Raw genomic sequence first — 13,077 nt, 5'->3', positions numbered from 1 at the left:
CAACCTTAACCCGCAAAAACTCGTGTTGGGTTCGTGTTATGTTCGCGGGTTGAGTCGAACATTGACACCCTTATAACAATCTTAAACATCAAGGTTTAATTTGAAACTTCTAAAAATTGTAGGGTTGAAAATTTTAAGCAATCCCTAAAATTTAAGGTTTAGAATATAATTTTACCACCTTAAATATTAGCCCAAGTGGGAAACCCCACAATAGGGCTTCCTTAGGTCACAGCACAGAGCCTAAACAACTTCAAAGAGTACCCAAGCCCAACAAATCAAAGAGCACAAACAACCCGTCTCTCCATTACAGAGTCCAGAAACAAGAAAAACATGGAAAGGAAAGAAGGCCAAGAAGAAGAAGAAGAAGAAGACATAGTTTGCTTGGATGGATCTTTTTTCATCAATGACAAGTGAGTTCTTCAATCTCTCTCTCTCTTTCTGCTTTATAATCTGTCTGTTCTTTTAAGCTGGTATCTTATAATATGGTATGTCAAAATGTGCAGTTACCAGCTCACCACATTCACATTTGGGTCTCAAGTTATTCAGCTCTTTTGTCTCCATTCCGCTTCCAGTGAGTTTCTTCTGAATACTGTTTCAGTTCTGCAACACAATTATATTAAGTTAAACCCATTTCAGGTTTTTATCTGATTTCTTTTTTATTTGTTTGGATTTTTTTTTTGTGTGGTTTCTTTTGAGTGAAATATGAATTGGGCATAGGTAAATTGAACAACTTTATTTCTATTTTATGTATTTCTGATATTGATTTCCAATGGTACAGCTAGTAACTTTAGCATGTTGGTCTATAATAGCCAGCAAGATGATTGTTGTTCTGGAAAATATAAGGTTTTTTAATCTGAAAACTTGTGAAACTGTTATAGAGTTTGTTAAATGAGCCAAAGAAGAATTCAGTAAAATTGAGCAACAACACTAAGTTTTGTCATTACACTAGTAAGTGGCACAGTTATCTATTTAATATTTATCAAGATACAAATGTGGAAATCATGGATGGGATAAAAATCCAATCTTTAGTGGAATATTGTGTTTTCTAAAATCTACCCCAATGGTGTAATTGTTCCCATTCTATCTTTCTTTATATGTTCATGTAAGTGGGTACGGGATTTTGAAACAGCCTGCTAAATAAAGCCACAATCAAATTCTAGTGACTATCAAAAGGTGACATATTTATCGATCACCCTTTCTTGCATAAATGACTAAGAAAGAAGAAGGGGTCTTATCAAACAAATGCTTATAATCCCCACTTTCAAGTGCTCCACATAAACAAATATATTTTGGATTCCAGCTGGATAGAGATAATTTGGATGATATATTTTTAATGAACTGTCACGTTAACAATGTTCAGCAGGGTTGCCTAAGTATTTTGCAAGTGCAATTGAGCTGGGTTGACTAATCTTCCCAAAGGAGTAATCCATTTCGCTTGCATGTTAGTATAAAATTTTTTTGGACTCCAATTGCAATATAATGAGAGGTTAGTTGAAGAATATTTGATCTTGTGGAGAGCTTAGAATATTTTAGTATTCCAAACTTTTGCGTAGTTAGCTTAGTGTCTTTAGCAAGCTCTATTAGTTCTGAAGTCCAAATTTCTTACTTCTGCAATGATTTAAGTTTCTTCTGGTTTATCTTACAGAGAATTTTTTTACCCAAGTGAATCATCCTATTTTTCAAATTGTATGGTCTTATGAATTGTATAGTAATTTATTTCCCTCTATGTTACTAATTTATTGATTTATACATAATTTTTTCATTGTACTAACTATTCTTGAGACAGCTGATTTTGATCTGACAGGACAATTGGTCTGGCCTGGGGCCATGCTGTTGAATGATTACCTTTCAAAGAACGACGAGATGCTACAAGGATGTTCTGCTATTGAATTAGGCTCTGGTGTTGGTAAGTAGTTATTTTAAGAGTCTTAACTCTTCATCTTTAATAAGGCAAAATTTACAATAGTGGATATGTGTGCCATGATCAGGAATTGAACATCAAAAAACTAAAAAATAAATTAGATATTTACCAAAATATAATAAGAGACTAAGAGAGACATTGCCAGATGCCTTGGGTGTCTGAGGAATGTTTTGGTTCATGGAGTACATGTGAACATTTTATGTGCCAGTTTACTCTATCTTACTTTTAATTTTATTTATTTCAAGAATAATACTACGTTCTTACATGAAAGCATCTGTTAGTGGAGAAGGTTTTGAATTGACTACTTAATTCAGTTGAATGTACACTGTATATTATGTTTAATAACATTTGTCAGGAAAATATGAGGATTTTCTGTTTCTTGTCCTCTCAAAAAATATGCAGTCCCTAAATATACGTGATTTTTGTTATGATAATTAGAAAAGCTGGAATCACTACTCTGATTTGGATATATTGTCCTCGAACTTTAATTTGTTGTTGGAAATGAATATCTTGTCAAGTTTGTGTGTACACTGTACAGTACATGTATCTTGTGAGACTAAGACTAAGACCACATGGAATTTTTGGTTCATATCATTTGTAACTTCTGGACTACATTCTACGCAATGTTTTCTTTCTTTCCCCAATTATTATGACTGTGTTTTAATTAGCTTTATTGTGGTTCACTTTCAGACCTTGGTACCATAACATGGTTTATGCTGTTTGAAATACAGGGATTACTGGAATACTTTGCAGTAGATTTTGCCGTGATTTTGTGTTGACTGACCATAATGATGAAGTCCTCAAGGCAAGATAACAAAATTAAATTTCAATGCTTTGCATTTGGTGGGTAATCTCCGATCTTGACTATTTATATTACCTATATCCTCAGATATTGAAGAAAAATGTAGAGCTGCATGCATCTTCTGAAAATCCAAATGATTGTGCTGGTGAGAGAAATAAACTCAAAATGAAAGATATATAATTGGCTTACCTAATATCTTCTTGCTCTTCTTTTTCTCCCCCCCCCCCCTCTCCCCCCCTCCTCTCCTATATGCAGGATTAGTAGCTGAGAAGCTAGAATGGGGAAATTCTGATCAGATTAACCAAATTTTACAAAAATATTCTGGAGGGTTTGATTTAGTTCTTGGAGCTGACATTTATATCCTTAAATGTTTCTTTCTTCCTCTACATTTTTAATAATTTCAAACAAACTCACTTTTATTCAACTACTAAAGTACTAATAGTTGGATAAAGTGCATAACTGCACAAAATCCAGACAATTGTCAGGCCTGCATCTGCAATTGACATAAAATTGAAGTAAATCTGTGAACTTGGCTAGTTGGAACAACTATCCATATCGTTCTTTGAGGATGTAATAGTTAATCTATTATGTCAATCATAGCATTTCTATGAGTTCACGATGTTCTTAATGGTCATTTTGTATGAGGTCTCTCTAATTTCTTCTATACCTTTCATTGTAATTGTCATTGTTGTTGTTACTTATGTTGTTGCACTTGTATTGAGAACATTTACCTGGCCAAGTTTCATTATCATAAGCTATGGCTGCTAAACCTAAAACATCTCTTTATCATGTATCATGCATTTCATCTATGCTTCACACCATCACATTTCCTTGACAGTAGATAAGCTTTCAGCAGTCCAGCATTCCTTTGCTTTTTGACACTGTGAAACAGCTTCTTCAAATAAGAGGAAAAGGAAAGTGCAAATTCATACTTGCCTATGTATCCCGAGCTAAGACGTAAGTAATTCATTATTATTAAAAAAAAAAAAAAAAACAGATGTGGATTGTGATTTTCTTCACAATGTCCAACCTAATTTTGTTGATTGCTTCATCTAATGAATTTTATGGATAGACAGTACCATTACTTCATTGTCACTGAAATATTCTATTCTAAACCCCCTAGTGCCATGTGTATTGACTGCATTCCTTAGTTTATGTGCACACCTACTGATTCTGATGTAAGTTATTGTTAAAACATTTTAGTTTTTAGGAATACATAGAACTAATAGAATTCAAAAACCTGGACATATGTGGATCTGATGCAGGTATGGATTGATTCAAATAGAACTCCCACTGAATTATTAGGCTACTGTTTTAAAATTTGGCCAACCTTTTTGGTAAAAAGATTTGGCAAAATCTAGAAGATCTGACCTATTAGGTATCACATCTTCTGCCAGGAATTTTGCAGAATAAAAATATGGTACAAATTATAAAAAGGGGATATACATGATACTCCCTTTCTCACCTTCTTTCTTTGATTATTTATCACCCTAGCTACAATGATTTTTATCTAAGCCCAGCGTCCATTTGTGTAAGCGCCCTTCCATGAATATTCATATTGTACAGTACTTTATCAATATCTTCTATTATTTGCCCGCTGTAGCTACTTTTTATTGATTTATTGCATGAATCTGAATTGATAACTAGATCACAGAAACATCATGGTGGCAATTATTTTGTTAATTTTGATTGCTAGGAGATGACTGTTGCAGATGCTAACCTTTCTCAGAATTCTTCTCTTACATGTTCATTTTCCTCTCTGCAGTATGGATTCATTGGTTATTAGTGAAGCTACCCGGTATGGGATGCACATAACTGAAGTATCCGGGACTCGAAGTGTTGTTGGAAATCTTGATGGAGTCATCTTTGAGGTTACCCTCCAATAAATGCACAAGGGTATACACAACCTTCACAGGCAATGCACAAGGGTATACAGTAAAACAACCTTCACAGGCAATATAACTGTGGGAAGATAGAGCAAATGACTGCAACCCTTCCAATTGAGGGAAGAAGTTTTCTGGAAGAGCCATTAATATACCCTAGACAAAAGCTGAGGATTCATGTATTAATGAAAATTGGCTTTAAATATCCTTTCTGAGTTTGGTATGTAATTTAGTTGCTAATGGTGAGATCAGGTAGTAAGGGCCTTTTTTTTTTTTTTTTTGCTTTTTGGTTACTTTTCAAGAAAGGGCTATTCCTGACTTGCTGTCTAATTGCTCTTTCAATCTCCTTTTATAATTCTCTCAAAAAAAAAAAAAACTTTTATAAGTAACCCTGTCCTATCTAAGGAATCTGGTACTAGGTTTGGTAACTAATTTTTTTCCCTCAATTTTCTGTTTCTAGGAACAGTTTTTTTTTTTTCATAGTCCAAAAAAATTGTTTTCAAATTTCTAAAACAGCCACAAATGAACTCGTACCGGAGTTCAAAATCTCTCTCCGTCTCTCTCTCTCAAATCTATGTATTTGTTTTCCAAGAATAAAAGAAAGAAACTAAATTCCAATGACATCCAAGGCCAAGAAAAAATCCGCAGAGAAGAAGCCAACCTTGTGGAACCATTGGAACCACCATCATTACCCCCTCTACCTCTACACCTTGCCTTCTCTCTCCTCTGCCTTATGTTTCTCCATTGACCATCAATCTGTCTCCCCCAATCATAAGTAGGTCATCAAGAGCCACCATGACAGCACAATCACAGCCTTGAAGATGTGTATGCGCTCACAGAGCACATCCAGGTCGAAGAAGGCGTGGGATGCATGCGCAGACTCTCTCACACACACACACACACACACACAACTGTTTTTTGTTCACTGTTAAATACGAGTTATTGAAAACAGAAATAGTTACCAAAAATGACCTAATGTTCCCTTGATTAATATGTGCAAAATTACAATGGGACGTACAGTTGTACATGATGGGGGCTTCAATCCCACAATACTTACAGGATTGTCAATAAATGGTTATGCCAGTCTTCTACTCAGTATCACAAAATGTTAAACATCTTAAGCCGCTTTGTCAATTGGTCCAATTTTCATTCATAACACTAATCTGTCTAAGAGAATTGACATCTGGAATGTTAGAATCTAAATGAAGTCAAATAGATCGGCTGGGGCTATCTGCCAATGTCAAGGGACCAATTCCTCTGACATGCAAGATGGGTTTAAATTCTTCAAGCCCTTGCCATAGGCAGCAATGAGTAGAGCCTCAGCCCTTCCTGCAAATTTCAGGATAATCAATCAAAACCAAAGCAAATGGGAAAACAATCTAATAATAATTGATGTGTTAACAAAACTACATTTTCACTCACCCAGTATGTTTAAGTGATACAAATAAAATAAAATAAAATAATTAATTTACAAAATTGTCTCTCCAGAACAATGGGTATTTACCCTACTTTTTATTGGTGTCACATAATAAAACTTTTATTACCCAAATGAGACAATCTAGTACACAGAAAGTGTACAAGAAGGTCCCCTAAAGAAATTTTGGGGATAGTATTTACCCATGAAGTCACTTGGAATGGTCCAGACCCTTCACAAGGCAACATTTATTCTGTGGACAGTGTCGGGCTTGTTGGCTAAAGACCTAACCATATGTGGTATATGTCAAAGCAACGATTTATACACCAAAGAGCCACATGATACTAAACTCCATCACAATACATGACTTAAGGGTTTGGCCCAAGTTTTATCATTTAATCATAACATTAACATAGGATAAATTTCTACACAATAAAGGAGACAGTATGACTACCATGATCCTTTTTTCTTTTCAGTAGCGGACTTAACGATGGAAATAATTCAGATGCAACTCTCCGGCTATCATCCTGTTAAGTCAAAATCCAACATCTATATTGAGTAAAAGGAAGTTGATAATGTTCTACTTGACGGAAAAAAGAAATAACAGAGAATAGTTTGAAACAAAATACACAGCCAGCATAAAGTGACAAAGTAATATCTAAAGCAAGAGAAAATCCCTAAACTTTACCTATGCAGTGCACTAGCTTAGTGGAATTTTAAAAAAATCTAGGTGCAAAGGCAAAAGATTAGAAAGTGTAATTAATAATTAAACTATCACATCAGATTTATGATTTGAACTTTTTTTTCAACAATATAAATGTGATATCTTAAGGGTATTCTCAAATTTTTAGGGCAACCTAATGGAATAATGTTCACATAATTATATTTGCTATCAGCTCAATTACTGGGAAATTTGAAAGAATAACAAATCAAAGTAAGAGGACTGCATTAGATAAGAATGAGAAAAGGTGCTGCTAGTGTGTAAACTTAGGATCAAACCAACCTTAGTAGAGCCCTTTCCAGTGAGTTCAAATTCTTTTTTCCATGATACAGATGGAACCGGAACAACAGAAAATCCTGAGGCAACTAAGACCCCAATCCACAATCCATACCCAAATCCTCCACTCCACCACCCCTTCATTCAGAAACAGAAAATACCATAGCATGAACCATAAGAAATTGGTAGTAAATTAAATTCAGGCAAAACTGAATACAATCTAACAATCTAAGGATGTTTTAGAAAACAAAATTTGTGAAGCAAGATGGATCAGAGGTTTAGTTAACTCTTTTTTGATGAGTAATAAACAGATTTTATCAGACTGAAGAAAAACCTTAAGTATCCGAAATGTATGCAAAAGGTTCACCTAAAGAATAAAAAGCAAGTTTCCACCAATCTATGCGTTAGAATTGTGTGATTAAATTTACCATATCTTAATAGCTTAAACTTTTGGGACAATCTATAATTTAACATGGTATCAGAACATGAGATCATGAGTTCGATCCTTGTCTCTTCCACTCTACCTCCCATTTAAAATCCCATGTGTTAGGCCTCATCATTTAAAAGGTGGTTTCGGCCCACACGTGAGGAGGAGTGTTAGAATTGTGTGGTTAAATGATTAAATTTACCATATCCCAATAGCTTGAGCTTTTGGGACAATCGGTAATTTAACACTGTGAAATCTAAAAGAGATGAACATAGGATGTAGCTAAAAGAAAGCCTCCATTCATACAATGATAAAAAATATAGACTAAAGCTATATCATAAGAAGCTCACACCATTAAGCATCCTATTGCTTCTCTCCCTCCAAATAGTTCTCATGATCCCTAGGGAAGTATTCCAAAACAATCTTGTTTCTATGTCTTTGAAACGAACCTTTCCAGCTATTTTTTTTGGGGGATGCATCACTTGTACAAATTTTTTTATTATTTGAAGATTTCATTAAACTAAGGCCATCTTCTTTAGAGCTTAGAGACATCTTCTTGCATTTCTTACATAGATGGGTGATCCTAGCCATGCCCATCATGTTTCATTTCTTAAATTAAGATTTAAGATTATATTGGTTCCTTGCATTTTAATTTCTTTTCTGATGAGTTGTCAGTTGTATACAATTGTATTATTTACTCCCAAAAAGGGAGCATTGTTAATTGGACACAAATTTGATGATGATACTACAAAATGAGAGATGTTGAGAAAGTTCAATTCTGCAATAGAGAACTGAGAGATTATGCATCTTTGACTAGCATAGGTCTTCTTTATGTGGGCAGCTCTTTAGCCATTTCTAATAGATTAAGCTACTCAGAAAAAAGAGTATGCACCTTTAGATTAAGTTTGATATAATATTATAGGATGAATATGACATCTCCAACGTACTCGGGTTGGCTATTTTTTTAATAATATTTTTTGTTACCTATCAAAAAAAAAAAAATCTCCACTAATCTCTGGTTCTTTTTATTTTATTTTATTTTGGGATTAAGTTCTGTTTAAAATTTCTGACATTTCATAACAATCTCAAAGTTTCTACTGTTAATGTCCATTGAGTAACGAACTTCCCATTAATGAGAAAAACTCACATGTATAGCAGTATTCCCATTTTCAAAGCTGAGATGTCAATTCAATACAGAAACAGTGGGTGCAGGTGCAAAGGGATTAAAACAAAAGAAGAAAATTTTCAGAACACTTTGTTGTTCTAACTGGAAAAAAAGAAACAAAGAAAAAAGGTAGTTTGAAAGACAATGTCTATGATATTCTTTCTAATCACTAACAGATTCCTTTCTAAGCATTAGGGTGAGCCCAAACTCATAAACTGGTACTTATTTGAGTGGAAAACTCAAAAAAGTGTCAAGATAGGATGACAAGTAACTGCAGAGTGAGCAGCTTTAATTTTGATCGCACTAGTACAATAATGCATTATATCAAAAGTGAACCTCTCCCTGCTGCAGTGGTATAGGGGTGGGACTTAGTTGGTTTCTCTTGATCACAGTGGTAGATTAGCAAGGTTTCTTTTGATCACAGTGGTAGATTAGCAAGGTTCTTTTGCACTGTTATTTGACAAAATACCAACATAACACCACAAATGGAATTGGTAAACTTTCAAGAACAAAAAATTGCAGTGATCATGACAAGAGCATAAAACAAAGCACTAGGAAAGGACAAAAACAAAATCTTCTATAGAGAAAAACCTGTTTTCCATCCTGTGGATAAGGGATTGATTGTTCTATAAATGCAGTAGTTCCTGAAAAATAAGAAGAGTTGGTTTATTAGAAAAAGACTAAAGAATTTATAACAAGACAGCATCCACATAAGTATATCTGAAGAAGAATGCTTCAAAAACCAACCAATGAAAGCAAGACATCTTTCTAGATGTTGCACAGCATGGGAAGATACAAAATAAAACAACATAAGGAAAGAGAAAATCATGTATCTTCTTATAAGGATTTACCTACATAAAGGCTATCAACTCAAAAGATTTAAATTAAAAAGAAAGGCTCTAGTAAGGTGTCAGAATGACAGCGGAATAGAGTAGCAAATAGAAGATAAAGCAGTCAGCTGAACCTCAGTGCTCAAATCAGGCCATTTGAAAAACATAATTTTCGGGTGGGCAGGGGTGGAGAGAGTAAAGAAAAAAGAAAAAAGAAAGAAAAAAAAAAACCTGATACCTAGGGGAGCATTAAGACCGCGAAGCAACTGAACAATTGACTTGGCATCTAAACGTCGTCGAACTCTTTTGCCAACCAGTACTGGCAAGTGTGGAGAATCAAAAACCTGTACCATTAGACCAAAAATAATAATATCAGAGAAGCAAGTCTCTAAACTTGAGACGCTTTTGATTTACAAGGCCTATAAACTCATTAGACAATTAGTATTATTGAATCAGGCAAAGCAAGATGCAATAAAACCAAAAACAGATAAAGCACTTAATCATGACAGGTCAAGTCTTGTATTGTTCTTCTCATGACAAAAAAATCAATAAGTGCAGAACGCTTATCAATTGAAACAAGAAAATTATAGCCATGAAAGGCATCAGAAGCCAAAAAAAATAGAATCTTCTTAAAGCAATCTCCATCCATTGTTGAGATACATAAATACATATATTGTGTGTAGGTCTAAAAAATAATTACAAGAGATGCTTTCCAAGGGAATTCATCCAATCATATAATGATTTTAGAAATAAAGAATTAGGTTTTATTTGTTTAAGCTTAAAATGTCAACTTAGCTTCATCCCGCTTATGTACAACTTTTTAAAAACTCACTTTTACTCGGTACAATTGTATTTTTACACCGTTTATTTTTTAAACAATATAATCTCATCCAAACACACTCTTAAGCACATTGCAGTTGAGCTTACACTAGTAAATGTTTGATCACTGTGCTCTTGCCCCAAAATCCACATAATGCAAGGTGGTATTATACACCAAATCTTTTAGCTACTATTACCACAAAACCTCCTATTCATCATGTAAGCATCTCCATAATTTTTCCAAGAATCACCAACTATACCCCAAATGGTGACCCTAAAGCCATTGCTACTATATAATCTTACTAGATGAATTACAAAGCAAAACCAAGCAAAATGTTATGATAAACACTCACCACACATATCTTATTTTAGAAGCCATGCTTAGAAATATATAGATTTATGGTTCTCACATATCCAAAATTTATTTTAAAAGTAATCTATAACTGGATGATGCAATCTGTATAGATCACAAAATATTTCAAGTTTTAAAATGCGTTGCTAGTTTTAATATTTATACTTCTATGGTGGTTAGATTATGCTTCACATTCAAATTTAAGGCACATTAAGCCAAGTAGCAGGCTGCAAAAGCCCAAGGTAATTTATGTTACTTTTGATTATGAGCTAGATTTCTAATCTAACCTTGTGGCTTGACTATCGGTACTTTGCTCAAGACTGACTCACCTATCCTACAAGTTAAGTCATTGTTAGCTTGAAGAGCACCTTATCAAGTGGGATGTAAGCAGTTCTGTTACTTGTACCAGCCTACTTCTTTACAACTTGAATCCATGGAAGCCCCACACAAGAAATGTAAGAAAACCCCACCTTATAGTCATAATTTGCAGCAAAAGACTTTTTTTTCCCCCTCTCTTTTTATGCATAACTGAGAAATTTATTTTAAAAGCACCAAGGGGTGCAATGCAACTCTAGCTAAGTCCTATGTTATTAAGGGATTTAATAATTACAAGAAGAATAAGAAGAGAAAGAGAGAGAGAAGATCCCACCATCAACTTGAAATGTGTTTAATCAATGAAATTTGACCGCCTCAAGTGTCTAGCATTTCTTTCTCACAAATTTCAAAGCATAATACATAGGGAAGAACATTATCCCATATCACGCTTTACTATCCACAGAATGCAATGTTATCATCTACAAGGTAAATATATGGATAAATGGGAATCAACAAGGGTTAACAAACAGCAAACAAATCCCCCACCTATTTTCTTAAAAAGAAATTGCTCAAAATCCTTTCAAAACATGATGAATAAGACAGATTATAAATAAAAGGACCCCTTCCCCCAAGTGCCAGAGCTGCCAAAATAACCACTAGAAGACCTAAATGAATTAAAATAAAAGTGCCCAAAATTAAGATACAAGCATCCTACTCAATTTCTCATCAAAATCCGTAATAAGTGTAGCTATATTGATCAAAATGTTAAAAACATTGAGTTCACAATGATGAACACAAAGAAAGCAAACTAAACTAACTAATTCCTAAGTGCATCAGTAAATGAATGTGTCACATGCTAAAATAATCACAAGCTAAGCTAATTCCCACATGTAAAAATCAATTAAGCGCATGCCTAAAATAATTGAGCACATGTTCTAAAAGATAGCTTTGCTTGGAGGTAGGACTTGTCCATATGGCCTTGCTTGAACCGACAATGCTTGCTCCAAATGCACTGCATCAAAATCCATTTTCAAAGGACCCCATTCAAAAACCATAGTCAAGGAAACATTCTCAAAATAAAGGCAAATAAAGCTTGTCCAAAGCTTGTACAGACTGGCAACCAAGCCAATTCCCTAATAATGCACCACACGCATAGAAACACACCAAAATTTACTGCTTTACTAATAGTTACAGTTCTGGGCTATCCCACCTTCTTTCACTAGAGATTTAACCAACAAGTTCAGCAATTTGTACCCAAAAAAGAACCACATTTTACCACTATGCTCAACATACCCACTTAGAAATCCAACACAACTAGAGCATATCTCACTCAAAATTTGATAAAAACAAACCAAAACACACATATGTGATAAAAATGGAAGAAAAAACGAAAATTGAAGGAAGCCCATTTTACCTGAGCAGAAGAAATGGAGGAATGGAGGGTGTTAAAGTTCAAGAGAGACAAAGCGCCATGAATATCCGGGTCGACACCGATAACCCAGTTGGAAGCTGTGGCATTGGTGGGAGTGGAGGCCCCATTTGCATTCAAAGGGCAAGTGAGGGAGTCCAACCAGTTCTCCTTCAGTTGGGCATGTTCATGGGCTTGGGAGGTCTTCACAGCTCTAACTCTAGATGCGTTGGTTGAAAGCGCTGGTTTTTGAGTTTTTGGAGATGGGGTTTTGTGGTCTGAGTTTGTTAAGGATGTTAGAGAAGAAGAGGCAGATATGAAGAAATGGTTTGCTGTGGGTTTGAGAAGCTTGGAGGAGAGTGAGTGTGAGTTCATGAAGAAATTGGGTTGGTTTAGTTGTTGATGATGGTGTGGGCTGATTTGGAAGTGGAATTGGAGGGCTTCCATTTCATCAAAACCACACACAGTGAGAGAGATACACAGAGTTCAAAAAATGCTGGGGCGGACTGAGGGGTGAAGAGGAAAAGCATAAGAAATAAAATTAAGGCTTTAGGCAAAAATATAAATTATTTTAAAAAAATGGTTAGTTTGATCATTGTCATTTTTATCATTTAAATATTATTTTTAGTATTTTAGTTCTTTAATTTTTTATTATATAGATAAGTAAAATATCAATTTATTACATCTACTTTGTGATGATTGTTCTTTATCATTAGAAGCAAAAACACCAATTTATTTATGAAG

At 34.5% G+C, this 13,077-nt stretch overlaps 2 protein-coding genes across 3 annotated transcripts; one reads left to right on the top strand and one right to left on the bottom strand.

Moving 5' to 3' along the window:
• Positions 1-226: 226 nt before the first annotated feature.
• On the top strand, positions 227-4,929 carry LOC142607936 (uncharacterized). Its single transcript, XM_075779622.1, has 8 exons — positions 227-410; positions 504-571; positions 1,787-1,906; positions 2,653-2,726; positions 2,811-2,868; positions 2,979-3,080; positions 3,569-3,680; positions 4,489-4,929. The coding sequence occupies exons 1-8, from the start codon at positions 331-333 to the stop codon at positions 4,607-4,609; spliced, it is 735 nt and encodes a 244-aa protein (XP_075635737.1). The 5' UTR covers positions 227-330; the 3' UTR covers positions 4,610-4,929.
• A 645-nt stretch (positions 4,930-5,574) lies between these two features.
• Positions 5,575-12,857, bottom strand: LOC142607935 (Holliday junction resolvase MOC1, chloroplastic). 2 transcript variants are annotated; one of them, XM_075779620.1, is made up of 6 exons: positions 12,340-12,856; positions 9,678-9,783; positions 9,201-9,253; positions 7,024-7,155; positions 6,475-6,547; positions 5,575-5,935 (listed from the first exon to the last, which is right to left on the bottom strand). In XM_075779620.1, the coding sequence occupies exons 1-6, from the start codon at positions 12,778-12,780 to the stop codon at positions 5,847-5,849; spliced, it is 894 nt and encodes a 297-aa protein (XP_075635735.1). In that variant the 5' UTR covers positions 12,781-12,856; the 3' UTR covers positions 5,575-5,846. The 2 variants fall into 2 exon arrangements, with proteins under 2 accessions (XP_075635735.1, XP_075635736.1); XM_075779621.1 differs by lacking the exon at positions 6,475-6,547 and having other exon boundaries at positions 12,340-12,857.
• Between the last annotated feature and the right edge of the window lie 220 nt (positions 12,858-13,077).

The sequence above is a fragment of the Castanea sativa genome, chromosome 8 (genome assembly GCF_040712315.1).
Source record: "Castanea sativa cultivar Marrone di Chiusa Pesio chromosome 8, ASM4071231v1".
NCBI lineage: Eukaryota > Viridiplantae > Streptophyta > Magnoliopsida > Fagales > Fagaceae > Castanea > Castanea sativa.
Note: the sequence above shows the minus strand (reverse complement) of the source record. Positions and strands in the feature narration are given on the sequence as shown.